A 26,463-nucleotide genomic window follows, 5' to 3' on the forward strand; every position below is an offset into this window, starting at 1 on the left:
CCTCACGTACTATTTTATTTCAAAATAATACCTCTGTTAGATTTTCCATCCATTGGTCTGATAAATGCTGACGTGACTGTTACATTTGTACTAATGTGGCTGCCACGTGGCAAAAAATAATAATTTTTATACATTAAAAATATTCTAATATTAACCCTATTAAAAAAAAATAGAAAAACCCAAACCTAGAATTCCTCCCCTGCAACCCCACATCCCACCCCCACCCCCTTACCTATCTCTTCCTTCTCGTCCACCCCTCCATCCTTTGCACAAAAGATGAAACTTGCAACCCTAGCACCTCCCCTTTCTCTCCTCCTCCTCCTCCTCCGAAGAAGGAAGCAGAGGAAGAAGGAAGCAGAGGAAGAAGAAGAAGAGGAAGGAAAAAAAATAAAAAATAAAAACCAGAGCCCAAACCCAGCAACCTTATTTCACCATCCCCCCATGGCAGACCCCACACCCCTTCCCCACATGACCCCACACTCCTTAAATCCACATCCATTCCTCCCATTTTCACCTCACAAACTCGGTGATCGCGGCATAGACGGGATCTGGGTTTTTTTTTTTTTTTTTTTTTTTTTCTGGGTTGCAGGTAAGGGGTCGGGGAAGAAGATGAAAATGGGGGAGAAGAGAGAGGGAGGATGAGGGGAAGACGAACTGAAAGGGTTTTTTTTTCTTCCGGGTTACAGGTAGGGGGTTGGGGGAAGGAGATGAAGATGGGGGAGAAGAGATGATGAGGGGGAGGGAGGTGCAGCTGCGTTTTCTAAGGGTTTTTTTATTTTTTTTTAATTAGAAGATTTAGGTTTTTTTTGCCACGTGGTACAAATGTGGTTGCCACGTTAGCGCTTAACGGATCAATGAATGGAAAATGTAATGGAGGTATTATTTTGAAATAAAATAGTATGTGAGGTATGAAAGTGAAATGTTTTAAAGATGTTGTATGAGATTGTAATAGACCTCAAACCTGAAGGGTTACTATGTAATTTACCCTAATTTTATTCACGGAATAGTGAAAATATGTATGAATTTCTTTAATATATTTACCTAAGGATTACTTTTGGTTTACTCCAACAAAAAAAGAGTATATTTGATGTAAAACAATATGTCCGATTTGAAAATCTGCAACCCAATTCACATTAGATCAGATGTGTATTGACTAGATTTTACTCGTATACAACTTATAAATGACCTTAAATTTTTTATTTATTTGTGACATTAAAGTTTATCGAATGGGAAGAGGTTTAATTTAAATTACATCAGTCAGTTCATGAGAAAATAAAAATAACCAAATAAGTTCATTCAACAAAAGACGAAAATTGCAAAAAGCCTGAACCCTTATATAACAAGGGCATAATGTCGCCGAAGCTGCCTTTACCTCGCCGATATCCACAAAAGGCAGCTGCTAATAAAAAATCAAATCTATGTGATTCGCATTTTGGATACAATGTAGTCACAAATATTCAAGCTTCTATGTCACAGCCCGTCCCGAATTTATTGTATTATATTCTTGATGAGGTGAATCGACGGAATTACTCCTAAGGGATGGATTGAATCGTTGGACTTGGGCAAAATTTTGGATTTATTTTTATTGCCCTAGTTTATTTTGGTCAAGTTTAGACCTAAATTTTTAGGGAACTTTAACGAAAAGCATCCGGTACTATTCACTTTAACGAAAAACCACATTTTTACACTAAAAAGTCAATCATGGTACTATTCACTTTACCCTTTATTTTGTCCTTATCATTAAAACTCAAAGTTTTCAAGCCCTTTTCATTAGTTTTCCTAAATTTTTATGGTGAGTGTTGTTTGATGATGTGTTAGTGTGAGGACCACACACACACACCCAAAAGACCTTTCCCTCTCTCCAGTGCCTTCCCTCTATCTTCTTCCTCTCGAATTTTGCAAAAAACCCATACAAACGTATGAACAAACTCCAAGCTTCCATTTTAGGCACGAATCGACGTTAAAAAGGTAATGTTTTTGTTCCCTACAAGCTCCTGAGTCCATTCGTACTATTTTTAGAACTTGAAACCTTCGAAAACCCTAGTTTCTCTCGAACTCCGATTTAGGTACTATTCATGCAATCGTAAAATCTCGTGTTTTTTGGGATTTCAAGCTTATAGGTAGCTTAAAGAGGTCCTCACGAGGCTAGGAGTGGTTCGTTGGAAGATTTTGGATATCGGACTATCAAGAACGATGAGTTTTAAGAATTGCCGGAATATTGAGGCTTTTTCTGGCGAGTTTCCAGTGGTTTCAGGGCTCGACTCAGGTATGGTTTTGTTCGTCTTGGTGAGATCTTCAAAATGGTTCAAGTTTCATGAAGTTTGGTGTTAAAATGAGAGAGATAAGGTTTTGAAATTAAACCTAGAAACTAGCGAAGTCACCGGAGTACAGCGACTCATCAGAGAAGATGAGGGCATATTCCGTCAGTTTTGACGGAATATGTTAACGGCGTTAGATGACGCCGTTAATAATTAACGATATATGCTTATTTTTGGACGGAATATTCCTTAACGCCGTTAGGGTTACCGTCAGTGTGCCTAGCGGCGCATGGGTGGTCGGAAATTTTTTCTAAAAATATGGGGATGTTCGTGAGGTTTTGTAGATCACATTGGTATATTCAAACATCCCATTTGAGCAATGTATGAGAAGTTATTAGCTAGTATTGGTTAGGTGCTTTAAATTAATGTTTATTTAGTTATTTCGTATATAGGTGAGACTTATCCCGAGGACGAGCACAGTCAAGGGAGATTCGGGGGCTACGACCCTTCGATATACCAGTGAGTGGGCTTTTGGTTTTTAGTATATATTTATATATTTGATATTTTCCCAGAAACTATGTTTAAATGAAAGTATGCTTTGAAAATGCCATGCCTATTGAATTATGCCTAAACTATGAGTTGAATTGTTTGCATAAATACATAATTGTGGTGCTGTGGATGCTCAGGTAAGTACCAAGTGAGTTATGTTTTGTTATGTGAATTAATGATTAATGACATGTGATTGAGTAACTTAGAGCTCATAAACCGGCACCCTGGGTGATTGTGAATTACTAGAGATAGAGTACAGGCCTGTTATTAATGTCACTTCCCACACCATATGCTCATATTGGATCCAATTTAGGTGCACAATCTTGTCGTACAGACCATCATAGGTGGTTCCGACTCGTAGGTGACTAGCGATTTATCGCCCATCTATCATGAGAGCGTAGTATTAAGCATAATTGTATTACACCCAGTCTTGTCTTACAGACCCTTTTAGTGGTTCCGACTCGTGTGCAGTGTAGTGTCGTATAGGTCATTGTAGTGACTCTGACTAGATTAACTAATGAGCTATGAAGTCAGCCGTACAGACTTATGCAGGGGTTCCCGCTAATATGTTATTTTCCATGAATTTATTCTCAATTGAGTTACTTATTCTATTTTATGTTTTGGCATGACATACTTATGAATATGGTTATGTGAAGCATGATTTGAATTGAGATATTTATATATACATTTATGCATATGTTTATATTCTATTTCTGGGAAAATTATACATGTTTTACGGTGATAAGTTAGAGCATTTTAATGATGAAATGGTTTTGAAAAACATTTGTTTTTGCCCACTTACGTTTTCTGTTTTCGCCCCTCCAGGTTTTAGGTAGACTTGCTGTTGGTGACGTACGAGGATTTCGACAGTTCTGACATAATAAAATAATTGTAGGACATCTTCTAATATTGTATAACTAGTACTTGTCCTACTGGATTGCACCTAAACTTTTTATGCTCTGATTAGGAGTATTTACACTTGTATCTCACTCTTAGCACTTCCTGTTTATTAGTGCACATTAGTAGCTTTCGGTTTTTTATTTATTCGTATAATTCTTATTTTTATTGCTTTCACACTGTGTACATGGCTACGCCATCCTCATGTGACGGCCATTATGCCTCGATCTCAGTCGGGGTGTGCCATTCTAAAAGACACTAGAAGTTAGTTGGGCAGCTGATTGAGGTGCTTGGATTTAAGTAATATATTATATTTCGCGTAAATAAGTGTTTGCTTATATTTAAAATATATAGGGATAGGATCAAGGGACAAACATTTTGACAAATATTTTTACACTTTTTTTAAACCTTTAGATTACAAAACGTCCAAAGGTTCATATTCATTCATTAAATGACATGGATTCTTAAGTGGATTTTAACTAATATTAAACATAAAAATAAAATTCAAAAAGCATAAAATATGGAAGGTAATTAAAAATAAAATTAGAAAGGAAGAAACCCTAGTTTTAAGCATGCAAACAAGAAAGGAGATAGAACTCTATTGATTCGAAGTATTGTAACCTCCATATCCCTCTTTGCCGATGAGGTCTGCAACTATCATAGGATTTATATGAAATTTTGATGCCTTCTACAACGAATCTATTAGTCTCTTAAATCTTCATTATGTAAGCAAAACATACAAAACCCTAAACCGTAGTTTTGTCGATTTAGGTCATTGATGATTTTTCTACTTTTTTTAGCTTTTCAAATCAAACAAACAACTTGATTTCTTTCGTCTGCACTTTTAATTTTTTTTTATTATAGCAATTTCGTTTCCGCTAAGTATTAATCATATCCTTGGTATCACCTTTTTTTTTTTTTTTTTAAATCATTCGTTTTTTGTTATTTATTATGGTTCAGTTTTTATAAAATGAAAGAGGAGATTTCATCCAAGGCATTGCAGAGAGGGAGATGGAGGTTACTGTTGTGGTCTATTTTATCTGACAGAGAGAGTAGGGCCGGCGGCAGAGGGAGAGAGGAGAGAGATGTGTGTTTGTAGAATTGTAGGGGAATGTGTGTGTTGTTATCCCTCCTACATTGTGCCTTTATTTATAGTAGTAAAGGGAGAGAAGATATTCCTTCTCCTCCAAGTAATACAAGTTGCAATAGGAAAGGATAACTAGAATCAAATCTTATCTAGGATTTACACAATCATACTTAAACTAGGAATGTTTACAACACTCCCCCTTGAGTGGGTAAATACTCAAGGTAGATTCAGCATCATGCAGAAGTTGAGGAAGTCGACTCGTCGGCATTGATTCCAAGGAACAACGCTTATTCTCAATAAGGTAGGAACTTGCATAAGTAGTAAGTCTCACTAAAAAACCCTAAGGCTATGGCAAAAACCCAAGTAGGGACAAAATCCATAGTCTAAGGAAAAATGCGTGAGAAATGCAAAGTCAAAAGAAACGTCTACAGGACGTCATCAGGGATATGACCAGCCCAAGGTGGGTGCCTCGTTAAAACCTAGTTAGGTAGTAAAAACCCAGTGGGAAAAATGCTCCTAATCGTAGGGAAAAAGAGTACATTAAGATCAAGCAAGTATCTAGAAGATACTCCCCCTGAGTTTGACATAATTCCACAGAGAAATAGCAAAGTTACAACTCAGAAAGTTTACGCATACCAATTCCATGAACAAGCTTTTGAAACGTCGCCTTCGGTAGTGATTTGGTGAAGAGGTCGGCCAGATTGTCTTGTGATCGGATTTGCGTGACTTCAATCTTCTGATGCTCTTGTTGTTGATGTGTAAAGAAGAACTTCGGCGCAATATGCTTGGTGTTGTCTCCTTTGATGTAACCCTTCTTGAGCTGTTCGATACAAGCTGCGTTGTCTTCAAAAATCGTCGTCGGGGCATTAACGGCGGGATGAAGATCACAGAAGCTTCGAATATGGCCCACTACTGCTCTCAACCAAAAGCATTCCCGAGTTGCTTCATGTAAGGCGAGAATTTCAGCATGGTTAGACGAAGTGGCAACTAAGGTCTGTTTAGTTGACCTCCAAGATATTGCGGTGTCTCCAACGGTAAAGACATAACCCGTTTGAGAACGCGCCTTGTGCGGATCAGATAAGTATCCAGCGTCGGCATAACCAACAAGGCGAGAATCAACCCGATGAGCATAGGGTGCGACATCACTCGAGGATTCGTAGGGATAGAATAAGCCCAAATTCGTAGTACCCTTAAGGTAACGGAAGATGTCTTTCACGCCAGTCCAATGTCTGCGTGTTGGTGCATTGCTGTATCTTGCCAAAAGATTAACAGCGAAGGAGATGTCGGGTCTAGTGCATTGAGCTAAGTACAATAAAGCGCCTATCGCACTTAGATAAGGAACTTCAGGCTCCAAAATCTCTTCATCATCCTCCTTCAGACGGAATGGATCTCGCTTTGCATCTAGCGTACGAACGACCATAGGAGTACTCGAAGGCTTCGCTTTATCCTCATTAAAACGGCGCAACACCTTCTGGGTGTAGTTCGATTGATGTACTAGGATTCCATCCGAACAATGCTCTATCTCGAGACCGAGACAGTATCGAGTCTTACCTAGATCTTTCATCTCAAATTCCGACTTCAGGTGCGAAGCAGTTCTCGCGAGCTCTTCAGGAGTTCCGATGAGATTCATGTCATCGACATATACTGCAACAATCGCAAATCCGGAATGTGACTTCTTAATGAACACACAAGGGCATAGTTCGTTATTCACATATCCCTGACTAGTCAAATACTCACTTAAACGGTTATACCACATTCTTCCGGATTGTTTCAAACCGTATAGTGAACGCCTCAGCCGAATTGAGAGCGTGTTCCGGGGTTTGGAAATATTTGAACCAGTCAATGTAAGTCATTCGGGAACTTTCATATAAATTTCCGTATCGAAATCCCCATAGAGATACGCGGTTACTACGTCCATCAGCTGCATATCCAGTTTTTCGGAAACTACCAAACTGATAAGGTATCGAAAAGTAATCACATCCATAACGGGTGAGTAAGTTTCGTCATAGTCAATCCCGGGGCGTTGTGAAAAACCTTGTGCTACAAGACGAGCTTTGTAACGCACAATTTCGTTCTTCTCATTACGCTTCCGAACGAAAACCCACTTGTAGCCAACGGGCTTCACATGTGGAGGAGTAGGAACTACAGGTCCAAACACCTTACGTTTCGCAAGTGAATCAAGTTCGACTTGGATTACTTGTTTCCAGTTTGACCAATCAGCTCTACGTCGACATTCATCAACGGAACGCGGTTCAATGTCATCGCTCAACATGATCTCAGTAGCTACTGCAAATGCTAATGCATCGTCGACAATCATCTCATTTCTACGCCACACATCATCTAAGCTAGCATAATAGACCGAAATCTCACGATTCTCGGGAGGAGGATTCGTCTCTTCAAGGACGCTTCCATAATCTAGAATTTCCTCATGAGTTGGGTAAAATGAGTAAACGATAGTCGGATTCACGGTAGGCTCTTCAGGACCTTGTGCCGTGGTTTTCCTCTTCCGGGGGTGTGAATCCTTTGAACCAAGGGGTCTGCCACGCTTTTGTGTAGGGGCAGATGATTGGCTAGCCGCTAATGTACGTGGATCACCAGAATTGGCGTCCCGGGCTTCCAGGAGGGTAGTCCGTCGTACATTTGGTACATCCATCTTTGCAGGCGTATTCGCAGCTGGAATATGTGATCTTGTCACGTGCGCTAGATCGGTGAAAGCATCTGGCATGCTCTGAGCTATGCTCTGGAGATCTAATATGCGCTGCACTTCAGCTTCAGACTGAGCGGTGCGGGGATCTAAATGAGACAAAGTGGGAGTCGTCCACGATAATTCGCGTCGTTCATTAGGAACGTTGACGTTCTTATCTCCCCCTAACGACGGGAAGACGGTCTCATAGAAGTGACAATCCGCGAAACGAGCGGTAAACAGATCGCCTGTCAAAGGTTCTAAGTAACGAATAATCGAAGGAGAATCATATCCGACATAGATTCCTATCCTTCGCTGAGGCCCCATTTTTGTACGTAAGGGCGGCGAGATCGGCACATAGACCGCACAACCAAAAACGCGCAGATGCGATATGTCGGGTTCGCATCCGGTGACCAACTGAAGGGCACTAAATGGTTGTGTCGCAACAGGCCTCAGGCGGACCAACTTTGCTGCGTGCAATATTGCATGGCCCCAAGCAGCGATCGGGAGCTTGGTACGTATGACCAACGATCGAGCAATCATTTGTAAACGCTTAATGAAAGCCTCTGCCAGGCCGTTCTGGGTGTGAACATGGGGTACAGGATGTTCAACTTCAACCCCAACCGACATGCAATAGTCATCAAAAGTTTTAGATGTGAATTCTCCAGCATTATCCAATCGAATAGATTTGATCGGATAATCAGGGTGGTGAGCCCTGAGCTTGATAACCTGATCCAACAATTTGGAGAATGCAGCGTTCCTTGTGGACAACAAGCACACGTGTGACCAACGTGTAGAAGCGTCAACCAAAACCATAAAATATCTAAATGGTCCGCAGGGAGGTTGAATCGGTCCACAAATGTCCCCTTGAATCCGTTGTAGAAAAATGGGAGGATTCGAACGAATCTTGTCATAAGAAGGCTTAGTAATAAGCTTTCCCATAGAACATGTTTGACATGCAATTTCATGGATCGAACCTAAGCTTCGGGTTAGTGGATGCCCGTGTGAAGTTTTGAGGATACGGCGCATCGCTATTCGTCCAGGATGTCCCAAACGTTCATGCCAAAGTGTAATTTCGTGCGCGGTCCCTGTGGTAGGGCCGGCCACATAGTGGCATTCTATGGGGCGTATGGTCGTAGTATACAGACCACTCGGGTTTACGCTCCATCTTCTCTAGAATACGCTTCTGGCCATATTCGTAGGAAGTTACGCACAGAAATTCAACTCCGTTTTCTGCGTGGGTTTCAGCGTGGTAATTGTTATCTCTAATGTCCTTGAAACTTAGTAACGTTCTTCCGGAACGTGGAGAATAGAGTGCCTCAACAATGGTCAAGATTGTACCATTGGACAACATTATACGTGCCTTACCGTATCCTTCGATCAGGTTGGATGGGCCTGAGAGGGTTGTCAGAGGTGCATTCTTAAGTACGAAGTTAGTGAAATAGATGCGTTCACGCAAAACAGTATGCGTGGTTGCACTATCTGCCAGACAACTAACTTTCCCACTAGTCATACCTTAGAATGAAAAATTAATTTGAATCGGTCACATGCATAAAAGTTTATAAAAACAAGTATCAATTCAAAATAATTTCATTTATTCAAGGAAAAAACTTAATATCCAAAATAAATCGCCAACTAATAATCCAAAACATAAAGGAAAATTGTTCAAAATCAACCAAAAAAAACAAGGTGGGGTTCGGCCACAAGGTGGAATTCGGCCCCAATTGTCTTATTTTAACTGAAAAATAAGTCTATGTCTAAGATTCTAATCTTCCATAGGAGTGGTATCCTCCTGAAAATCAGAAACCTCCATCTTTGTAGTCTCCGGTTCGTCCACTTGCAGGAAGTTTGATTCAAACTTCGTACGACGAGAATGATATGCATCCACAACCTTCTTGGGAGCACGGCAAATACGGGACCAATGGTCCTTGGAACCACAACGATAGCACATATCGTCATTCATTGTGGCAGGTGCTTTGCCCTTATTCTTGAAGTTCGGGGCCTTGGGAGCGAGGTTTGGGCGCTTCTGGGCTTTGTTTCCTCCTTTGGATGGGCCTTGGCTCTGTTGACCTTGGTGGGATGGCTTATGGCCGCCCTTACCACGCCTCTTTTGGCGTTTTGGGTGCTGATTAGTGCTATAATGTGCTTCAGGCACAGCAGTAGCCCCAGTAGGTCGAGCTTGATGATTCTTCATCAACAGCTGGTTCTGCTTTTCAGCAAGAAGTAAAACAGAGATCAAATCCGAGAACTTAGTGAACTTCTGAGCTCTATATTGTTGCTGCAGGACAATATTAGAAGCAGAGAAGGTCGAGTAGGTCTTCTCCAGGAGATCCTCTTCAGTCAAAGTTTCATTGCAAAACTTGAGAAGTGATCGGATTCGACAAACTTCAGAATTATATTCATTCACAGACTTAAAGTCTTGGAAGCGCAAGTGCTGCCAGTCGTGTCTTGCTTCAGGCAAGAATATGTCCTTTTGGTGATCGAAACGATCAGCCAAAGCGACCCATAATGCACGTGGATCCTCCTCAGCAAGGTACTCAGTTTGTAGAGCGTCATGGATATGTCTTCGGATGAAGATCATAGCAGTGGCTTTTTCAGCCTCGCCAACAGGTTTATCTGTTGCTTCTTTAATAGCAGGACGCAAGTTCTTTGCAGTGAGGTGGAGCTTCACATCTTGAACCCACTTGAGGTAGTTCCTTCCAGAAACCTCCAAAGCGGTGAAGTCGAGTTTGTTCAAGTTCGACATGTTCCTATCACAAATTAGATGGACAAGATGTGGTTAGTGTAATGGAGAAAAATCAATCCATTCACATAGGAGTAGAACATACAGGTTCTAATAGACATGTATTGGTTTAATTTTGCATGAAAAACTTCGGGTTTTCATGGGTGATATATTTAAGTGAAAACTTCGGGTTTTCTAACAAGGCATGTGTATAAGAAACTTCGGGTTTCAAAGTAATTATGAACTTCAGGTTCATATATTCCTGCAGGCAAACACAAATATATATGCAAACAAATATGCAAAGAATATATGCAGAAATATTGTATAATGATAAGTGAATTAATTTATTTTTGGTCTTCGGGGCCAAATTAAAGTGTGGGTGAAAATATAAAAACCCATATTAAAAAAAAATATTAAATAATAAAATCTCGGGGCCTAAAAGTATAAGCCAAGAACCCTCGGGTGGGATTACAGGCCCACGGGGTGAGAAGAGGGGAATGGGCTGCTGTGTGCAGCCCTAAAAATTTTTTTTTTTTTTTTCTCTCGGGCCGTTCCAGGCGAGCCTAGAATTTTTTTTTTCTCGGGCCGTTCCAGGCGAGCCCAGAAACTTTTTTTTTTTTTTTTTTTAATTAGATGCATATATAATTCAATGAATCACATATTTACTTTGATGCATATGCAAATAATAGTTTCAATGCATGTACATATGTAAGATTCAGTTCATGGCAAATATCAAATTCACATAATTGTAGCAATTTTGATTATGAAGCATACACAATTTATGTAGAATCTAAAATACGTAAAACGTAAAGTTGGGTCATGCATCATGGTGAATGTTCATGCTATCAGGGCTTGCAAAATATCGAGTTAAAAGCCGTTGTTTGGAAAGAACCTGATTGCGTGATGATATGGATGAACTGGTTTGATGCAGAAAAAAATCTCCAACGTCAGATTCCTAAGCGCAGCGGTAGGAGCGTGCTGATAACGTGTTGTGGTCTATTTTATCTGACAGAGAGAGTAGGGCCGGCGGCAGAGGGAGAGAGGAGAGAGATGTGTGTTTGTAGAATTGTAGGGGAATGTGTGTGTTGTTATCCCTCCTACATTGTGCCTTTATTTATAGTAGTAAAGAGAGAGAAGATATTCCTTCTCCTCCAAGTAATACAAGTTGCAATAGGAAAGGATAACTAGAATCAAATCTTATCTAGGATTTACACAATCATACTTAAACTAGGAATGTTTACAACAGTTACATTATTTTCATGTTTTTGCTTTTCTTATTTTTTTGATTTTTTACGCTAGGTTCAAAGTTTGATTATTGGTTTTTTCAATTTTATCCTATTAGATATTAATTTTTAATTTAGATTATTGTTTTCTTTATTAGTTATAATCCACATCATCATCCAAGTCATTTAATGTTTAAAATTCTCCCTATCACTCTTAATCTAGACCGTTGAATGTTATAAAATCTAAAGGCTACAAGGAAGTATAAAAATGTTTGTCAAAATATTTGTCCCTTGATCCTATCCCAAATATATATAATTTCATCATAAACTACAAAGTAGAATGACATATATATTATGAAGTATTGGAACATAATTAAAACATGGGGAACAAGGGATATAATGTGTATTCATTTAAGTATGCAATAAGTCTCTTACAATTTATTGAAAAAATTAAAAACAAAATGAAAGTGATCTGTTTTATGTCTAAGTGAGTCGCGACCTAGGCAGGCTTAGACGGGTCTGGATACGCTAGACGGGTGTCCAGACGGTTTAGACTAGGTGTCATTTCTTAATTTTAAGATGTTTAGGGCATTAATCGGGGTAATGGCTAGTCACATGGCATATAGGCGAGGTCTAGACTGCATTAGGCGGAGGTTTTTAGAATAGTAGTCATAATCTACCAAAATTGGATGTTAGTTAAAAAGTACTACAACATTTTCTCAATTTTGCTCCCACATATCCAAAAACAGCATTTAGAAATCTAATGCAAATTAGTCCCCTAAAAAGCAGTTAATCCAACCCACCCACAATACAGTCAGACTTTCAACACCATACGCGTACAACAGTACAAAAGTACCCTTCTGGAAAACCCAGATGGGCACGTTCGTACTTTCACATTCCGATGATGTCATCCGCATCCACATCTAATCTGATTTTTCTATGCACTTCACTTCCCTCGTGACCCGCTGCCAAACGTGGCGCTAGCGACCAACACGTGTATATAATGGCGAGTGCGGAGACAGAGCGCAAAGCCAAAAACGATCAGCTGCATCTATTTATACTGCATGTATTTATCATCGATGACGGCAAGTCCCTTTCTAAACCGCGTCGTTTCGTGAAAGCTATCGAGTTTCATTGTACGCATCGAAATTCACATTTCGTCGGTCGTTTTCAGTTTTTACCACGGCCGGTGAAGCTAGCCGTGTTTGGGAACAAGATTTTATACGAATTCTCTTTATGAGAATTTTACGAAGTAGTTCATTTTATACGAATTCTCTTTATGAGAATTTTACGATGTAGTTCATTTTATCTATTCATCAGTTATTTAAAATTAAATACAATAATATTTAACGAAAGCAGCACAAGGATCATCACAAAAATGATCTAGACAGGATCCTCATCCCTATGTTTGGTACTTCCGTATGTTCATACTTTTTTTTGTTTATTAATTTTTTATGCTATTAAAAAGTTATTTTGATATTCTTTTACGATAAATTAGGCCTCTCAAATGAATCGTGTTTCTTGTGTTTGTGTCATTTTTTGTGTCATACCATTGTCTTATTGGGCCATGTCATGTGATTTTGTGTCAGGTTAACGGATCGTATAAAAAATTGGCCATATCCTGATAATGTATTTAGGGGTTGTAATACCATAGTATTCTTAACAAAATTCATACACAAAATTAATTTTTAACTTGCATCTATAGAAAGCGATAAATTTAAAAAATTATTTAACTTACTAATTTTATTGCTCTAATGGAAAAAAAAAATTGTTGTTGCGGCCTATCTTATCTACCATTAATTTACACAACCACACATAAACAGTAATTAATATCATATCATAACAAAACTCACTTTATTATTATAGGCAAAAAACCGGAAAGCCCAAAAGATTTAAGGGCCCAATTTTAATTATATTTGTAAACTGGAGGGACTGGAAATAAAACGCTTCCCTGTTTAGTCCAACAAAAAATGTAGAAGTTAAAACAAAGCAAACCCCAAACCCTCTTTGCCTCACCGGAGATGTCTGTCTTTCTCTCTCTACAAATAAACACCTGCTCCTACAAATAACCACCACTCACTCTCTCTCACCTCTTTCTCTTTCACTTCTCTCTTGGAAATAGGATTTAGAAAGAGAAAGACTTTCAAGGAGGGAAGGAAGGAAGGAAGGAAGGAAGGAAGGAGGGGAAATAATAAAAGGGTAAGGAGATCTTGACCGTATCCTTTTTTTCCATTTTCTGGGTTTTTTTCTGTACTTGGATTTGGGGGCCCTTTTTCTTTACCGAAAGGATATTCTTTCTCTCCCTCTCTCTCTCTTACTGCTTACATTTTTTCTGTTCCTGGTATTGGTAAGAATCTCTCCGGTTTTTTTTTCTTTTTTTTTTTTGCAATTTTTGTTTCTGGGTTAATTTTGGTTCGTGGGTTTGATCCAATTGGTCTCGGTTGTTCTGGGTGAAGGAATTGTGTTTGGATCGTGTGTGTTGGGTTGATTTAATTGGATTTTGTTGCTTGTTCGATGTAAAGTCCCGATCTTTTTTTTTTGAATGAATTGATTCTGTAATTCGATGCGTTTTTTTTTGGGGGAAATTGAAAATTGAATACGTCTAATGGCTGTAATTATGTGTTGATCTTGTGATTTTGACGGTTGGGTAATTTTGTATATTTAATTGTATGATCTGGGTTTGTCTTGTTTTGGTGTTTGAATGATCTGTGAAGGATTTTAGATTGGCATGCGCTGCATATATCAGCTGGGTTTTTATTCCATATTTTTTTTAGATTTGTTTGTTTTGACGATCTGAATGGAAATGTGCTTTTAAATCTGTAACTTTTAGATTGTCTTCCCTTTGTTTTAATTTTATTTTTTGATATAGGTATTCGTATGATTGACTAAAATGTGATTTCTTGAAGCATTTGCTGGTCAACCCTGTTTTTTTAACTAGAAGCCTGGTAAAAATAATCTAGATTTGGAATCGGTTTTCGATATTTTTCTTAATATAACATGATACTTGCTTTCTACATCAGGAATTTTGGTTTTGTAAGGCTGTCCTTTTGTTGAAAGCATGGGTGTTGAAGTTGTGGGATTTGAGGTGATCCAAGGACCAGTGGGGGCTGTCACTGAAGGAGGGAATTCTGCCAAGGAAAATGGAAAATTGGATCAAGGTCCGGGCGGTAATGAGCCCATACAGTTTGGATCGCATGGTGATGAATCAGACAAAAAGGAAGTCAATGAGGTTTCGGTTCCAAACTTCCCCAAGGATGCAGTTGACGAGTGGCCTGCTCCCAAGCAGATCCATTCTTTCTATTTTGTTAGGCACCGGACAATCGACGATCCAAAAATAAAAGTGAGGATTGATCATGCTTCTAAAGAGGTGAATGAGAGGAACAAAGCTCGTCAAGACATCATTGAAGCACTACGAGCAAAAAGGGTTAGTAGAATCTTCTGACCTTATTAGCAAATCCCATTTGTTTGAGCGTTGCTGTAAACGTAGGGTAACTGTTTATCTGTTTGTTTAAAATTGTTGACTCCTTGTTGTAGCAATGTTTACAATATATGACCGTAGAACTAGAATAGATGCTCATAGACATCCATGATTGCATAAATTGTCATTTGGCAAGAACCAGAGAAGACTTTCTTTTATGCGGTCACATTGGAGATATTAGGCTGCAGTATCCTTTTGGAGACAATGTGGCTCGGGAGGGGATGGGTATAGCTCACATATCTATTTCAAGTTTTTTAATTATTTTTATTGGTGTCTTAGTGGAAACTGATTCCCCTTTCTCCCCCAACACCAGGCCTATTGTTAAATGCAAGATGTTATATCCACATTTGATTTGTATTATAAGCGATAGTAAAAAATTTACCTTTGGATTTTAAAGAAGTATACAAAAGTTTTACATGTTAGATATAGTATGAAAATATCTTATGGATTCAAGAGCATCATACTTGTTGAATATTGTATTATAAAATTCTGCTGTATCTATTTTCTACAGATCATCGAATTTCAGAAGGTAAATTAGGAAATACATAGTACAATGGACTGTTGTTTATTTTCAATTTTAGAAGAATGACCTTTGATTTCTCTATTATTTTTATTTTTTCGGTGCAGACTGAAAGATCAGAATTGATTGAGAAGATTAAGGCTCTGAGGAATGACAACAGGCAAATTAGGTCAATTGTGGATGAGAAGTTTAAGGATTTACAGCCTCTGCGGCAGGCTCTTGGAGAGATACGCAGTGCAGACACTGCTAGTCGCAGTGGTGGTTTATGTTCATCAGAGGAAGAGCTTAACAGTCGTGTATGTTTCTTTTCCAAGCTCTGTGCATCTTCAAATTCATCATTTTCTTTTCCTATCTTTTCCTGCTGCTATGACTTCTTGGCTTTTTCACCCATTACATACTGTTGGAACAGATCCAAGGGTTGCAGTATTATATGCAACATGAGAGCATTCCATTGTCCGAGGAAAAGAAAATACTTAAAGAGATGAAGGCTCTTGAGAACACAAGGGGACAAGTTATTGCTCGTGAAGCTGAGCTAGCTAAACTGCTTCCTAAAGAAGCCCTCAAGGACCAAGTTAAAGTAAGGGGATTCTGTTTTTACTTGCATCTTTTTGAGCCTTTTATGTTTCAATGAATTCCTGAAAATTTTGTGCTGCAGAATTGCATCATTTTATAATGTGTACTAATCATTTGCAAAATTGTGTTGATGTAGCTTATGGATGGTGACTTAAAGGAAGTAAAAAAGGAGCAAGATGGTGTTAGGGCCAAAATTAAGCACCTTGATGATGCAGTGAAGGTGATTGACAAGGCAATTGCATCATTACAGGAAGATCTGGACATTGTAACTGAGAAGAGGGATAAAGCATTCGAAAATATTCGTCAACTTAGGTTACAGACTGATCAGGCGGTAGGTCATTTTCAGTTACTCTCTCTCTCTCTCTCTCTCTCTCTCTCTATATATATATATATATATGCTTGTGTCTCAATTATCAAAATTCGGGTGCTCAAAGTCTCAAGTGTTGAGTGATTTTAATTAAATCAATTTAGCAAGCCACAGATCCTTGTGTTTTCACTGTAAAATACGTGGGCATAGTTGTCTATGTGAATGATTGGGTCAAATTTACCGTGCCAAAAATTGTTTTCAGAATAGCTGTAGGTGCTGTTTGTATCTGATTTTTAACAATAAGGATGAAAGCATATCTCTCTCTTTAGATGCAATTTAAATTAACAAACATTGTCAGTCCGTTATGCTGAAAGATGTTTTTTTTAGCTGGGAAACCAGGGAAGTTGGTGCAAGGTTGAGTATATATAAGTAATTATAGTTAGGATTACCTTAGCTTTCTGTTTTTGCTTGCTTCTCATCTGGTTTGTTTATTGGTTGCTTATAACAACTGTTCACTTCGTTTCTTAACTTTTGGCAACACTTTTCCATCAGTCCTTTTTCCTTTTTAAAAACCTAGTGAACTTAAAAGGATGGAAAGGCGTGTTGTGAAGAATTATATTGGAACTTGGAAACATGTGTGAAATTTGGTTCAGTTGTAATCTATTTTTGCTTTATAGGAGTCGAGTTTTTTGGGTTGGTATGTAGCCTCTTATTTAGACCTTTACAATATTTAGACCTTTGCAATATGAAATTGTAAGTATATATTTTTAGGGGGATGATGTGGTATGCTGTCGTCTAATTATTGTAATGAATGCCCTCAAAATTAACAGTTATCCTTCTGACATGAAGGGGTGCATGTAGTGATTGCATTGCGTGATATTATCGCCCTGTAATTATATTGTTATGATTTTCAGAATGCTGGCTTCTACCATAGCCGTGGGGTCATGACCAAAGCTAGAAATCTTGCTGCTACCAACAATGTCAAAGCACTTGAAGCACTTTCTAATGAAGAGGTTTGTTATATGACCATGCATTGTTTATAGCAATTTAACTCCTCCATATAATGTATAACATCTGCATTCTAAATATTAGTATTTTTTTCTCTAGGTCGAGAAATTTATGTCCCTCTGGAACAGTAACAAGGATTTTAGAGATGATTATGAGAAAAGAATTTTGCCATCTCTGGACAGCCGTCAAATGAGTAGGGATGGACGTATAAGAAACCCAGATGAGAAGCCATTGGTGGTTGTGGAAGCACCTGTGGTAGAGACAGCACCAAAATCTAATGCAAAACAAGTTAAGGAAGATACCAGATCTGCTCTGCCAGATACTTCGACTGCACAGAAGGTTCAGAAAGAAGCCAAAAATAAAGCAACTGCTCCTAAATCTGCTGCAGAGCATATTGATATGGCTGACGAGGAAATATTTGTTTCTGAAAAGGAGATCCTAAAAGAAAAGAAAATTGATCCGGCGAAGTTGAAGGAGATGAAAAGAGAAGAGGAGATAGAAAAAAATAAGCTGGCCTTGGAGAGGAAGAAGAAGAAGGCAGAGAAAGATGCAGCTAAAGCAGCTATTAGAGCTCAAAAGGAAGCCGAGAAGAAGCTGAAGGTAATTATCTAACAACTTATTTCTTGTTATTACTTTATCTATGTTAATCTGGTTGGTATTAGAAACTGACATGAGTTACCATTTTGACTTGCTTCAGGAGCGTGAAAAGAAGGCAAAGAAGAAGTCATCATCTGCCCCGGATACCAATCCTGAGGAACTGATAGAACCAGTTGCTGAGGTTGCAGAACCAGAAAAGGTAACTGAAAAGGTTGAAGCTCCTGTCCCGGCAAAGGCAAAGGCGCAAAAGGATAACAGTCTGAGGAACAGAGGTCGAGCAAGAGGTTCAGACGCACTACCAAAAGCCATCCTGAAGAGGAAGAAGTCGAGTACAAACTATTGGCTATGGGCTGCTCCTGCTGCTGTGTTAGTTGTGTTGTTTCTAGTACTGGGTTACTACTATCTTCATTGAGGAAGGTAAGCTGGAACCGATTGAGGTAGAGAAGGTTTGAGAACTACAGTTTTCTGCTTGATAGGCGTGGGATAACAACTAGGTCTGTCTGTTTAGTTAAATTAAGTTATTTCTGTTCTTTACATATCCTTTTTCGGGATGGACTCAAAACTCATAATGTTTGTGGTAGTCCAAACTATCTTTCAATGGAGAAGAAGAAACACACATTCGGTTTTCTTTATGTGATTTCAAATTTTGAACTTTGTCCCCTTTTCATGGATATCCTGATTCTGTTATTTTTCAAGCAAAAGAGTTTGAACACTCCCTGTTTTCCCTTTTGCATTCCTCTGTTTAGAACCCTAATGGGAAATCTTTTTTTTGTTTAATAACCATCCTTGAATGCTTTTATACGATTGCGTGGAATTTTATGCCTCGACTCGGGAGAAGCTCCACTAAATAAGCTGGAGATGGTGAATCAAGCGACCGAGATGTCTGCTTGAGGAGTTCCTGTTGGGGTCAATGAGCGACGTAGACCCGGCCTCCATCGTGGGGGACGGGACACTCCAAAATCAATGTGGACAGAGCACTACGTCGTGATGCGTTGAATTGTACTCGACGGCAAGTTTCTCATTGACGCATTAAGGGGTTGGAAAATCAATGTGCGGTCTTGGTGGTTTGCCAATTTTCTCAGTTTGGCGGTTCGCAATGCGATGTTAACTTTTATGGTCGTTTGGTGCTTAAGAAGGAATATCAGTCACAAAACAACTTTTTAGTCTTGTTTTCACGACCAACTCTTTAGGTCTTCTTTTTTTGGTTTCTTTCATGCCGTCCAAGCTGCATACATTTGGTTGCTCCCATATGAACACGGATCCCCTCCGGATCCCTTATGTAGGGATCCCCACATCTCAGCCGTTCATCGTATATTGTGTGATCAGTTTTTGTCAAGTACTATTTGTGTTTAATTTAAAATAATAAAATTAAAATGATTTATGACCGCACGATTGACGATGTACGGCTGAGATGTGGGGATCCGTGTTCCTCCTATATATATAGTATAGGCAGCCATGCTACTGGAAGCAATATCCAAGTTAAAAAAAATGGAAAACTAACCAAAAGCCCCTGAAAAGTTTCATTTTAATCATAAGGACAAAAGTTTTCATAAATACCAAGGCTACCCTTCACACATATGTACAAAATTGGCCAAGCTTTTAGTAAAGTTCACATGGTGGGGCTGACATTTTCAGAAAATATTTGCATGCAAAAGCTAAGGTGGCAAACATTACAGCAACCAAGACAACATGGGTTCACATGTCTTTCAGCCAGCTTTCAGAAACAGTGCTGACAGCTTTCAGAAATAGTGTGCTGTCACTATTAAAAAAATTGTAAATAGATGAAATAATTTTTTGTCTTTGAAGAATTAGATTTTGTATATAAGAGAGCCTTTCCTCTCATACAGAAGACACCTGAATACCACACACCTCTCTCAACATTTGAAAACACCATACTCACTTCATACACTCAAGGATTCGTAGCCTTCATAGCATCTTTGTAAACACTTCTTTGTAATCACTTTCTTGTAAACAACTATCTCTGTAAACATTCCATATATCAATAAAAGTTCAAGTGTACATATTCAAGTAATCTCCAAGTCTTAAGTAAGTTTTCTTTTCCTTATTTAGTGTGTTTGTTTAATTAGACTTCTAGTCCAAAACAGGGAAACACTATTGTGGTTATATTATTAACCTGCTAAACTGACGATCATACTTTGTTCGAGTACTCTGTTATAGTTGAATGTTTTGCCATACAAATAACTGGACATTAACCAGGGTACATCTGAGTTCTTCGTACCTCTGAGTTCAGCCATTAAGGCCTTATACTTGTACTGTGAGTGGCTGTCATGCTGAAACATGTCGAGTTCCATGTGTAAGGTTCTATGTCTAGTTGTTATAATGGTTATCCGACTATTTAACCGAGCATGCGTTTCGAATTTGGTATCAGAGCCAAGTTTAGCATTTTAATAATATAAGCATAATAGTAAAGTACCTTGAGGATAGAAATCATTGATACAACTGATATCATATTTGCTTATTGTGTATGAACAACATATATTATTGTCCCTATAGACCCTATCAACCACAATTACCAGGTATTTATTGTTCCAGACATCCAACTATAACTAGCATAAAGAGAAGATTAACATATATATCCAAAAGAATTATCAGTACTTTGAAGAGGCAAAAGTTTTATCTTGGCTATCTTGAACATCCTTCATTTATTCGTAAATATAATAACACAGAAGTGCAGCATAAAGTTTTAGAAGCAAAAAGAACAACAGATCAAGCTTTAGAGACCTTGAGAGAAGAAAGAGAGTTTTTAAGAAATCAGTTAGCTGTAACTCTAGAGAAGGGTAGACTGTAGTTTATGATAGATTATCTTAATTTAGAAATTAATGAACCTCAAAAAAGAAAAATAACTTTAGACCAAAATAGTTTAGTTTGTTATTTTCCATCAAGAAAGCATAATCATATTTTGCACAGTGAAGAAAATCCGCAAGCCAATAGTATTGTAGATCTTATTATTAGTCAAGCAGAAAATATAAAATTAGAAAATAATAAGCATAATCATTTGTTAAACCAGTTGTTAGAACATTTTCAGAAAAATTCCATAAAGATAATCAGACAAAATTTAGACTATATTGCATCTCAGTTAGAAGATAATAATAAAAATATTCAAAGGTTTCCTGGCAAAAGAGAGATAAAAGAGCTTGTTGACCTCATAGATAGTAAGCCAAAGCAAGTAGAACTTAGGTCATTAGAAATAGTTGAACAACTAAAATTAGAAGTTCAAAAAATTCAATTCGTACAAAAGGAGTTGAGAGAACAAGTAGATAAGTTGCATAATAAAATAGATAAATTATTAGTTTAATGACAGATTCTAGAACTAGCAGAAAATATATTCAAGCTTTGAAAGAAATTAGTAAATTAGATAAAGAACCAGTAGGATTAACAGATTTTTCAACACAAGTATCCAGTAGTAATATTCCCATTAGGCAAAATAATTTGATTATCCAATTCGTTTTAAGTTTAGCTGAAAAATTAGATCAAGTTGAAGAACAAATAGCAGAAATAAACCAAGTGTTACATAACGCATCTTCATCACTTCCCCCATCCTTGCTAGATAAATTAGAAAATTTAACTTTGAGTGCAAATAATAATAGAAGACCTAAACTAAATCCTTTTGATAATAGAAAATGGAACTCTTTAGGAAAAAGGAAAAGAAGTAGTTAGAACGGAAGATATTTATCCAAATGAAGAAGAAGCACAAGAATTTATTCGAAGAGGTTTTGAGAGAACACAGAAAAATAAATATAACTTGTATCAATTAGGTTTATTTGAAAACAGAAGTAGAATTATAAGCAGCATCAGTCAACATGAAGTTAGATGTATTGATAAAGAAGTCACACTTAATCTAATTAGTAAAGAAGCAGTTACTCATTTGAGAAAATCACATTTTAGTCAGATTCATATAGGAACAATATTAATTGGAATAGCAGTATTAACCAGAACACAAGTAGGTACAAAAGCTTTAGTATACATATATGATGATAGATGGGATAATCACCAACAAGTAGCAATAGCAACAGCTGAAGTAGACTTAAGTTCAAATTTAGCAGTCATAGGTTGTATTCCAAATTATGTTATGACGATTAATGAATTTAGTAAATATATTAAAGTGAGCATAAGAACAAAAAATTATAATATGAAAGGAGAGTATAAAAATTTGTGTATTAGCTTAATGTATATAGGCAAAGTGTCTGATAGATATAATCATAAGTTTAATTTAGAATTTCAAATTTTAGTTCAAACATTTGGCAGTAAACATGTAAATATGATAGAAGCAAAACCCGTAGATAATAGCTTTTTAGAAGGAACTCAGTGGACATTGCCTAATTTACAAGTAGCATCAAATAGACAACCAGATAAAGTACAAATATATGAAACTAATACAGGTCAAGCAACAATTAGGTTTAGTAATTATAAGCAACTAGAAAAAATAGAAGAAGATGAGAGTGAAATTGAAAATGAGAGTATACATATGGCTTTTGATAATTTAGATATTAATTTAGTTGAACAAAATTTTGATCATATTGTAGACAAACTTATAGAAGATATTAATCATTTAGATGAAGAACAATATTTGAAAAAATATAAGACATATGATTTAGGACTACATAAAATTTCAGACGAAGAAATGAAAATTTTAATCTTAGAAATAGGAGTAGAACACATTTTAGGATCAAAAGAATATAATAATTTATTAGAATTGAAAGCAGAATGTAATCTAGCAGAAGAAAGTAGTACATCGGGAATAGAAAATCCAGGACACGCAAGCAGAACCGATCAACAATTTTTGAGACCAACAAATGAACAATATAATGAAAAAGCAAAAGTAGGCTATATGGAAGAAAGTATGATAAAACCTAGAAAAAATAGGATTCCATATTTGAGAGGGTTAGAACAAATTAATATAGCTGGTAATATATTAAATTTAGATAATGTAGATCCACAAGATTGGGAAAAAACGATTGAGAGTTGGGAAAAAGGCTGCGTACATGCAGAATTAATGTTAGATTTTAGTAATTCACAAAACATGTTAGATTACTTTGAACATACTTTGGATGGTTTAGTTTTTGATTATTTCCAATCATGGAAAGTCCAAAATCCAGAACAGCATCAGGCAGCTAAAACACATTTCAATATTGATGGTTTTGTTACTTTGATTAAACAAGAGTTTTTAGATCATAATAGGTTAGATGGCAGAAGTGAACAAGAACAAATAAGAGCAATTAGAAATTTAGAACAATTACAAATTTGCGATTTACAGTATATAGCTGAGTATACAACAGATTTCTTTAAATATTTAGGAAGAACAGGTAGAATTAGTGATATTAATTTATTAGATACTTATATGACAAAAATAAAAGGACCAATAGGTGAAAAGATTTGGAATGAATGGCAAAAGCATTCGAAGAAAAATGATATTGTTATAGGACCTAGAATTCAACATGTATATGATATACCTAGACAAGAGTGTAGTCAAATAAAGGCTAAGAGACAAATTAGGAAACAATTTTACATGAGTTGTAAAAATATAGATTTACCACAACAGTATGGTTGCCATAAGAAAAATAAGCATAAGAAAATATACAAAAAGAAATATAAGTCATATAAACCCTACAAACAACATAAGAATTTCAGTATAAGACCTTCAAGAACATATAGGAAAATAAAATATATTCCAAAACAATTTAGAAAAAGAAGTGATAGACCTTGGATTAGGAAATATAAAGCACCAAAAGATAAGAGTAGTTGTAAATGTTATTCATGTGGAGAAACTGGACATATTAGACCTAAATGTCTAAATAGGTAAACAGTCGAAAGAAAAAGTACATTTGATGGAGTTGTTTAAGCTAGAAGAAGATGAGGATATCCAGTCAATATACAGTTAAGTGATAATGAGAGTATTTATAGTATAGAGAGTATTAACATGATAGATTCAGACTCGGAAGATTCAAGTAGCATAGATAGTGATCTAGAAGAGTATATATGTGCATTCATAGAAGAACAGCATGAAGAAGAATATAAATACATTAATTTAGGTTGGCCAGAAAAATGTCATAAGTGTAATAAATTAGTTGCAAATAAATACTACAATACATACTCAATATTATGTGAAAAATGTTATAGTAATAGGTTATTAGAAGTTAATTCAGCAGAATCAGAAATATTAGGAAATATTGTTCATAGTATAGAAAAACAAAAAAATAGTTCTTTAATCACTATAAATTGCGAAATAGAATTGGCAAAAGAACATAAGATACAAACCATAGTTATGATAGATACAGGGAGTACAAAGAGTGTCATAAGAGATGAGTTAGTACCAGAAAAATATAGACAAAACTTAGCAAAACCAATAAGAATTACACAATTTGATGAGAGACCAGTTTACTTAACACATTGTATAAATAATGAGTTTATTAAAGTAGAAAAACAACAATTTAATTTACCATTAACATTTGTTTCACCAATAGGATCATATCCATTTATTTTAGGATTAAACTTTTTGAAAAGTTTGCAAGGTTTTTTATTTATGAACCCTAACATAACATTTTTCAAAAGAGGCATTACAATAACTAACCAAAGTAATACTGTAGAAGTATACAAAAACATAAGTATAGAAGAGTCTAGTGGCCAAGATAGTTATCATTTAGAAAACTTAGAAGAAAATGATGAGCATGATAACGTAGAAGAGTTTGATGAAGACATTTTTGAATATGAATACCCAATTTTAGAAGAAGGAACCTGTATAGAAATATTACAGTTAGATAGACCAAAGAGTTTAGAAGAATTGTTACAATTAGCAAAACAAACTAGGATTATAGGAGAAGACCCACAGTTACATTGGAGTAAAAATAAAATACTAGCAAAATTAGATATAATTAACCCAGATTTAACCATTAAGGCTGCTGATATGCCTTGTAGTCTAATAGATAAACAAGAGTTTGAGCAGTAAATAAAAGAGTTGTTAAATTTAAAAGTAAATAGACCATCTAAGTCTAGACATAGATCAGCAGCATTTATTGTAAGAAAACATTTGGAACTAAAAAGAGGTAATGCTAGAATAGTTTATAATTATAAGAGATTAAATGATAATACATACGAAGATAGTTATAAATTACCAAATAAGGATGAGCTTATAAATAAAATTCAAGAGAGTAAATATTTTAGCAAATTTGATTGTAAATCAGGTTTTTGGCAAATAAGATTAGCAGAAGAATCAATTGATTGGACAACTTTTACTTGTCCAGAAGGACATTTTGAGTGGCTCGTTATGCCATTTGGACTTAAAAATGCTCCATCGATCTTTCAAAGAAAGATGGACCAAATTTTCAAGAAATATGATAATTTTTGTAGTGTTTATGTAGATGATATTTTAGTACATAGTAAAAATAAAAATGAACATAGGAAGCATTTAGAGATAGTATTAAAAGAATTTATCAATAATGGAATTGTGATTAGCAAAAATAAAATAGCATTAGAAAAGCAAGATATAGAATTTTTAGGAATGTATATCAAGTCAAGTACAATACAATTACAAGATCATATAGCTAAAAATGTGTTAGATTTTCCAGATAAATTAGAAGATAAGAAACAGTTACAAGCGTTTTTAGGATTGCTAAATTATGCAAGAAATTTTATCCCTGATTTAGGAAGAAAAATAGCAGTATTACATAGTAAAACTAGCAAAACAGGACAAAGATATTTTAATAGTGAAGATATTAAATTAGTTCAAAAAATAAAACAAGAAATTACTAAACTTAAGCCATTAACATTACCACTAGATAATAGTTACAAGATAGTTGAAACAGATGCTTCATCATTAGGATGTGCATGTATACTATACCAGAAAAAGCATAGGAAGTCTCCAAAGTCTGACGAACAAGTTTGTAGATATTCCTCAAGAAAGTTTAGTGATATCCAGTCAAGATTACCATCAACAGATTTAGAAATTCTAAGGATAATTAATTCACTTGAAGCATTTTCTTTATTTTTACATAATGAAGTATTTACGATTAGAATAAATTGTCAAAATATAGTTTCTCATTATAACAAGATACATGCTAATAAACAGGCAGCCCGAAGATGGGTTAATTTTGTTGATTCAATTACAGGAAATGATTTTAAACCAATTTTTGAACATATAAAAGGTAATGACAATACATTAGCTGATATCTTATTAAGATTAATTTGTTGAACAGGTATGGAATATCGTGGACCATAATCAGCAAATAGCACAAGGCTGCAAGGCAGAAGAGTTTCTTTCAATGGCATGATGATGCACCATCAACCTCCACCATTCAGTGGATTTCAAAATAACATAAGCAGACCAGCATCACCACCAGTACCTACGTTCAGCTTTAATGGCAATATTGTTGAAGGAATCAGAAATCCAACTATGAGATATAGGTCAAGGGTACCAGAGCTTTCTGATAGGCAGCATGTTCTCTTAGATAATTTCTGGAATATCCAAATTAAGCAGTCAAGCATGAGGTTAGGTCATAAAAAATTAATTACAGCCTTGGAACAAGAGTTTGATAGCTTTAATTTTA

The 26,463-nt window shown here is 36.4% G+C and overlaps 1 protein-coding gene across 3 annotated transcripts; it reads left to right on the plus strand.

Annotated features, from left to right (window-relative positions):
- Positions 1-13,321: 13,321 nt before the first annotated feature.
- On the plus strand, positions 13,322-18,553 carry LOC103430635 (proton pump-interactor 1). 3 transcript variants are annotated; one of them, XM_029089016.2, is made up of 8 exons: positions 13,322-13,618; positions 14,440-14,843; positions 15,525-15,713; positions 15,827-15,994; positions 16,127-16,321; positions 17,212-17,310; positions 17,405-17,905; positions 18,003-18,553. In XM_029089016.2, exons 2-8 carry the CDS (start codon positions 14,478-14,480, stop codon positions 18,312-18,314), a joined length of 1,830 nt encoding a protein of 609 aa, XP_028944849.1. In that variant the 5' UTR covers positions 13,322-13,618; positions 14,440-14,477; the 3' UTR covers positions 18,315-18,553. The 3 variants fall into 3 exon arrangements, with proteins under 3 accessions (XP_028944849.1, XP_008367008.2, XP_070663509.1); XM_008368786.3 differs by having other exon boundaries at positions 13,362-13,766; XM_070807408.1 differs by lacking the exon at positions 13,322-13,618 and adding an exon at positions 14,293-14,364.
- Positions 18,554-26,463: the final 7,910 nt, after the last annotated feature.

This window comes from Malus domestica, chromosome 11, assembly GCF_042453785.1.
Source record: "Malus domestica chromosome 11, GDT2T_hap1".
Lineage (NCBI taxonomy): Eukaryota > Viridiplantae > Streptophyta > Magnoliopsida > Rosales > Rosaceae > Malus > Malus domestica.

Excerpts from the sequence above, each read along its gene's own strand:
- LOC103430635 (XM_029089016.2), top strand. The coding sequence starts at position 14,478 with ATGGGTGTTGAAGTTGTGGGATTTGAGGTGATCCAAGGACCAGTGGGG. Across the intron at positions 14,844-15,524 it reads AAGCACTACGAGCAAAAAGG|ACTGAAAGATCAGAATTGAT; the intron begins GTTAGTAGAATC and ends TTTTCGGTGCAG. Across the intron at positions 15,995-16,126 it reads CCCTCAAGGACCAAGTTAAA|CTTATGGATGGTGACTTAAA; the intron begins GTAAGGGGATTC and ends GTGTTGATGTAG.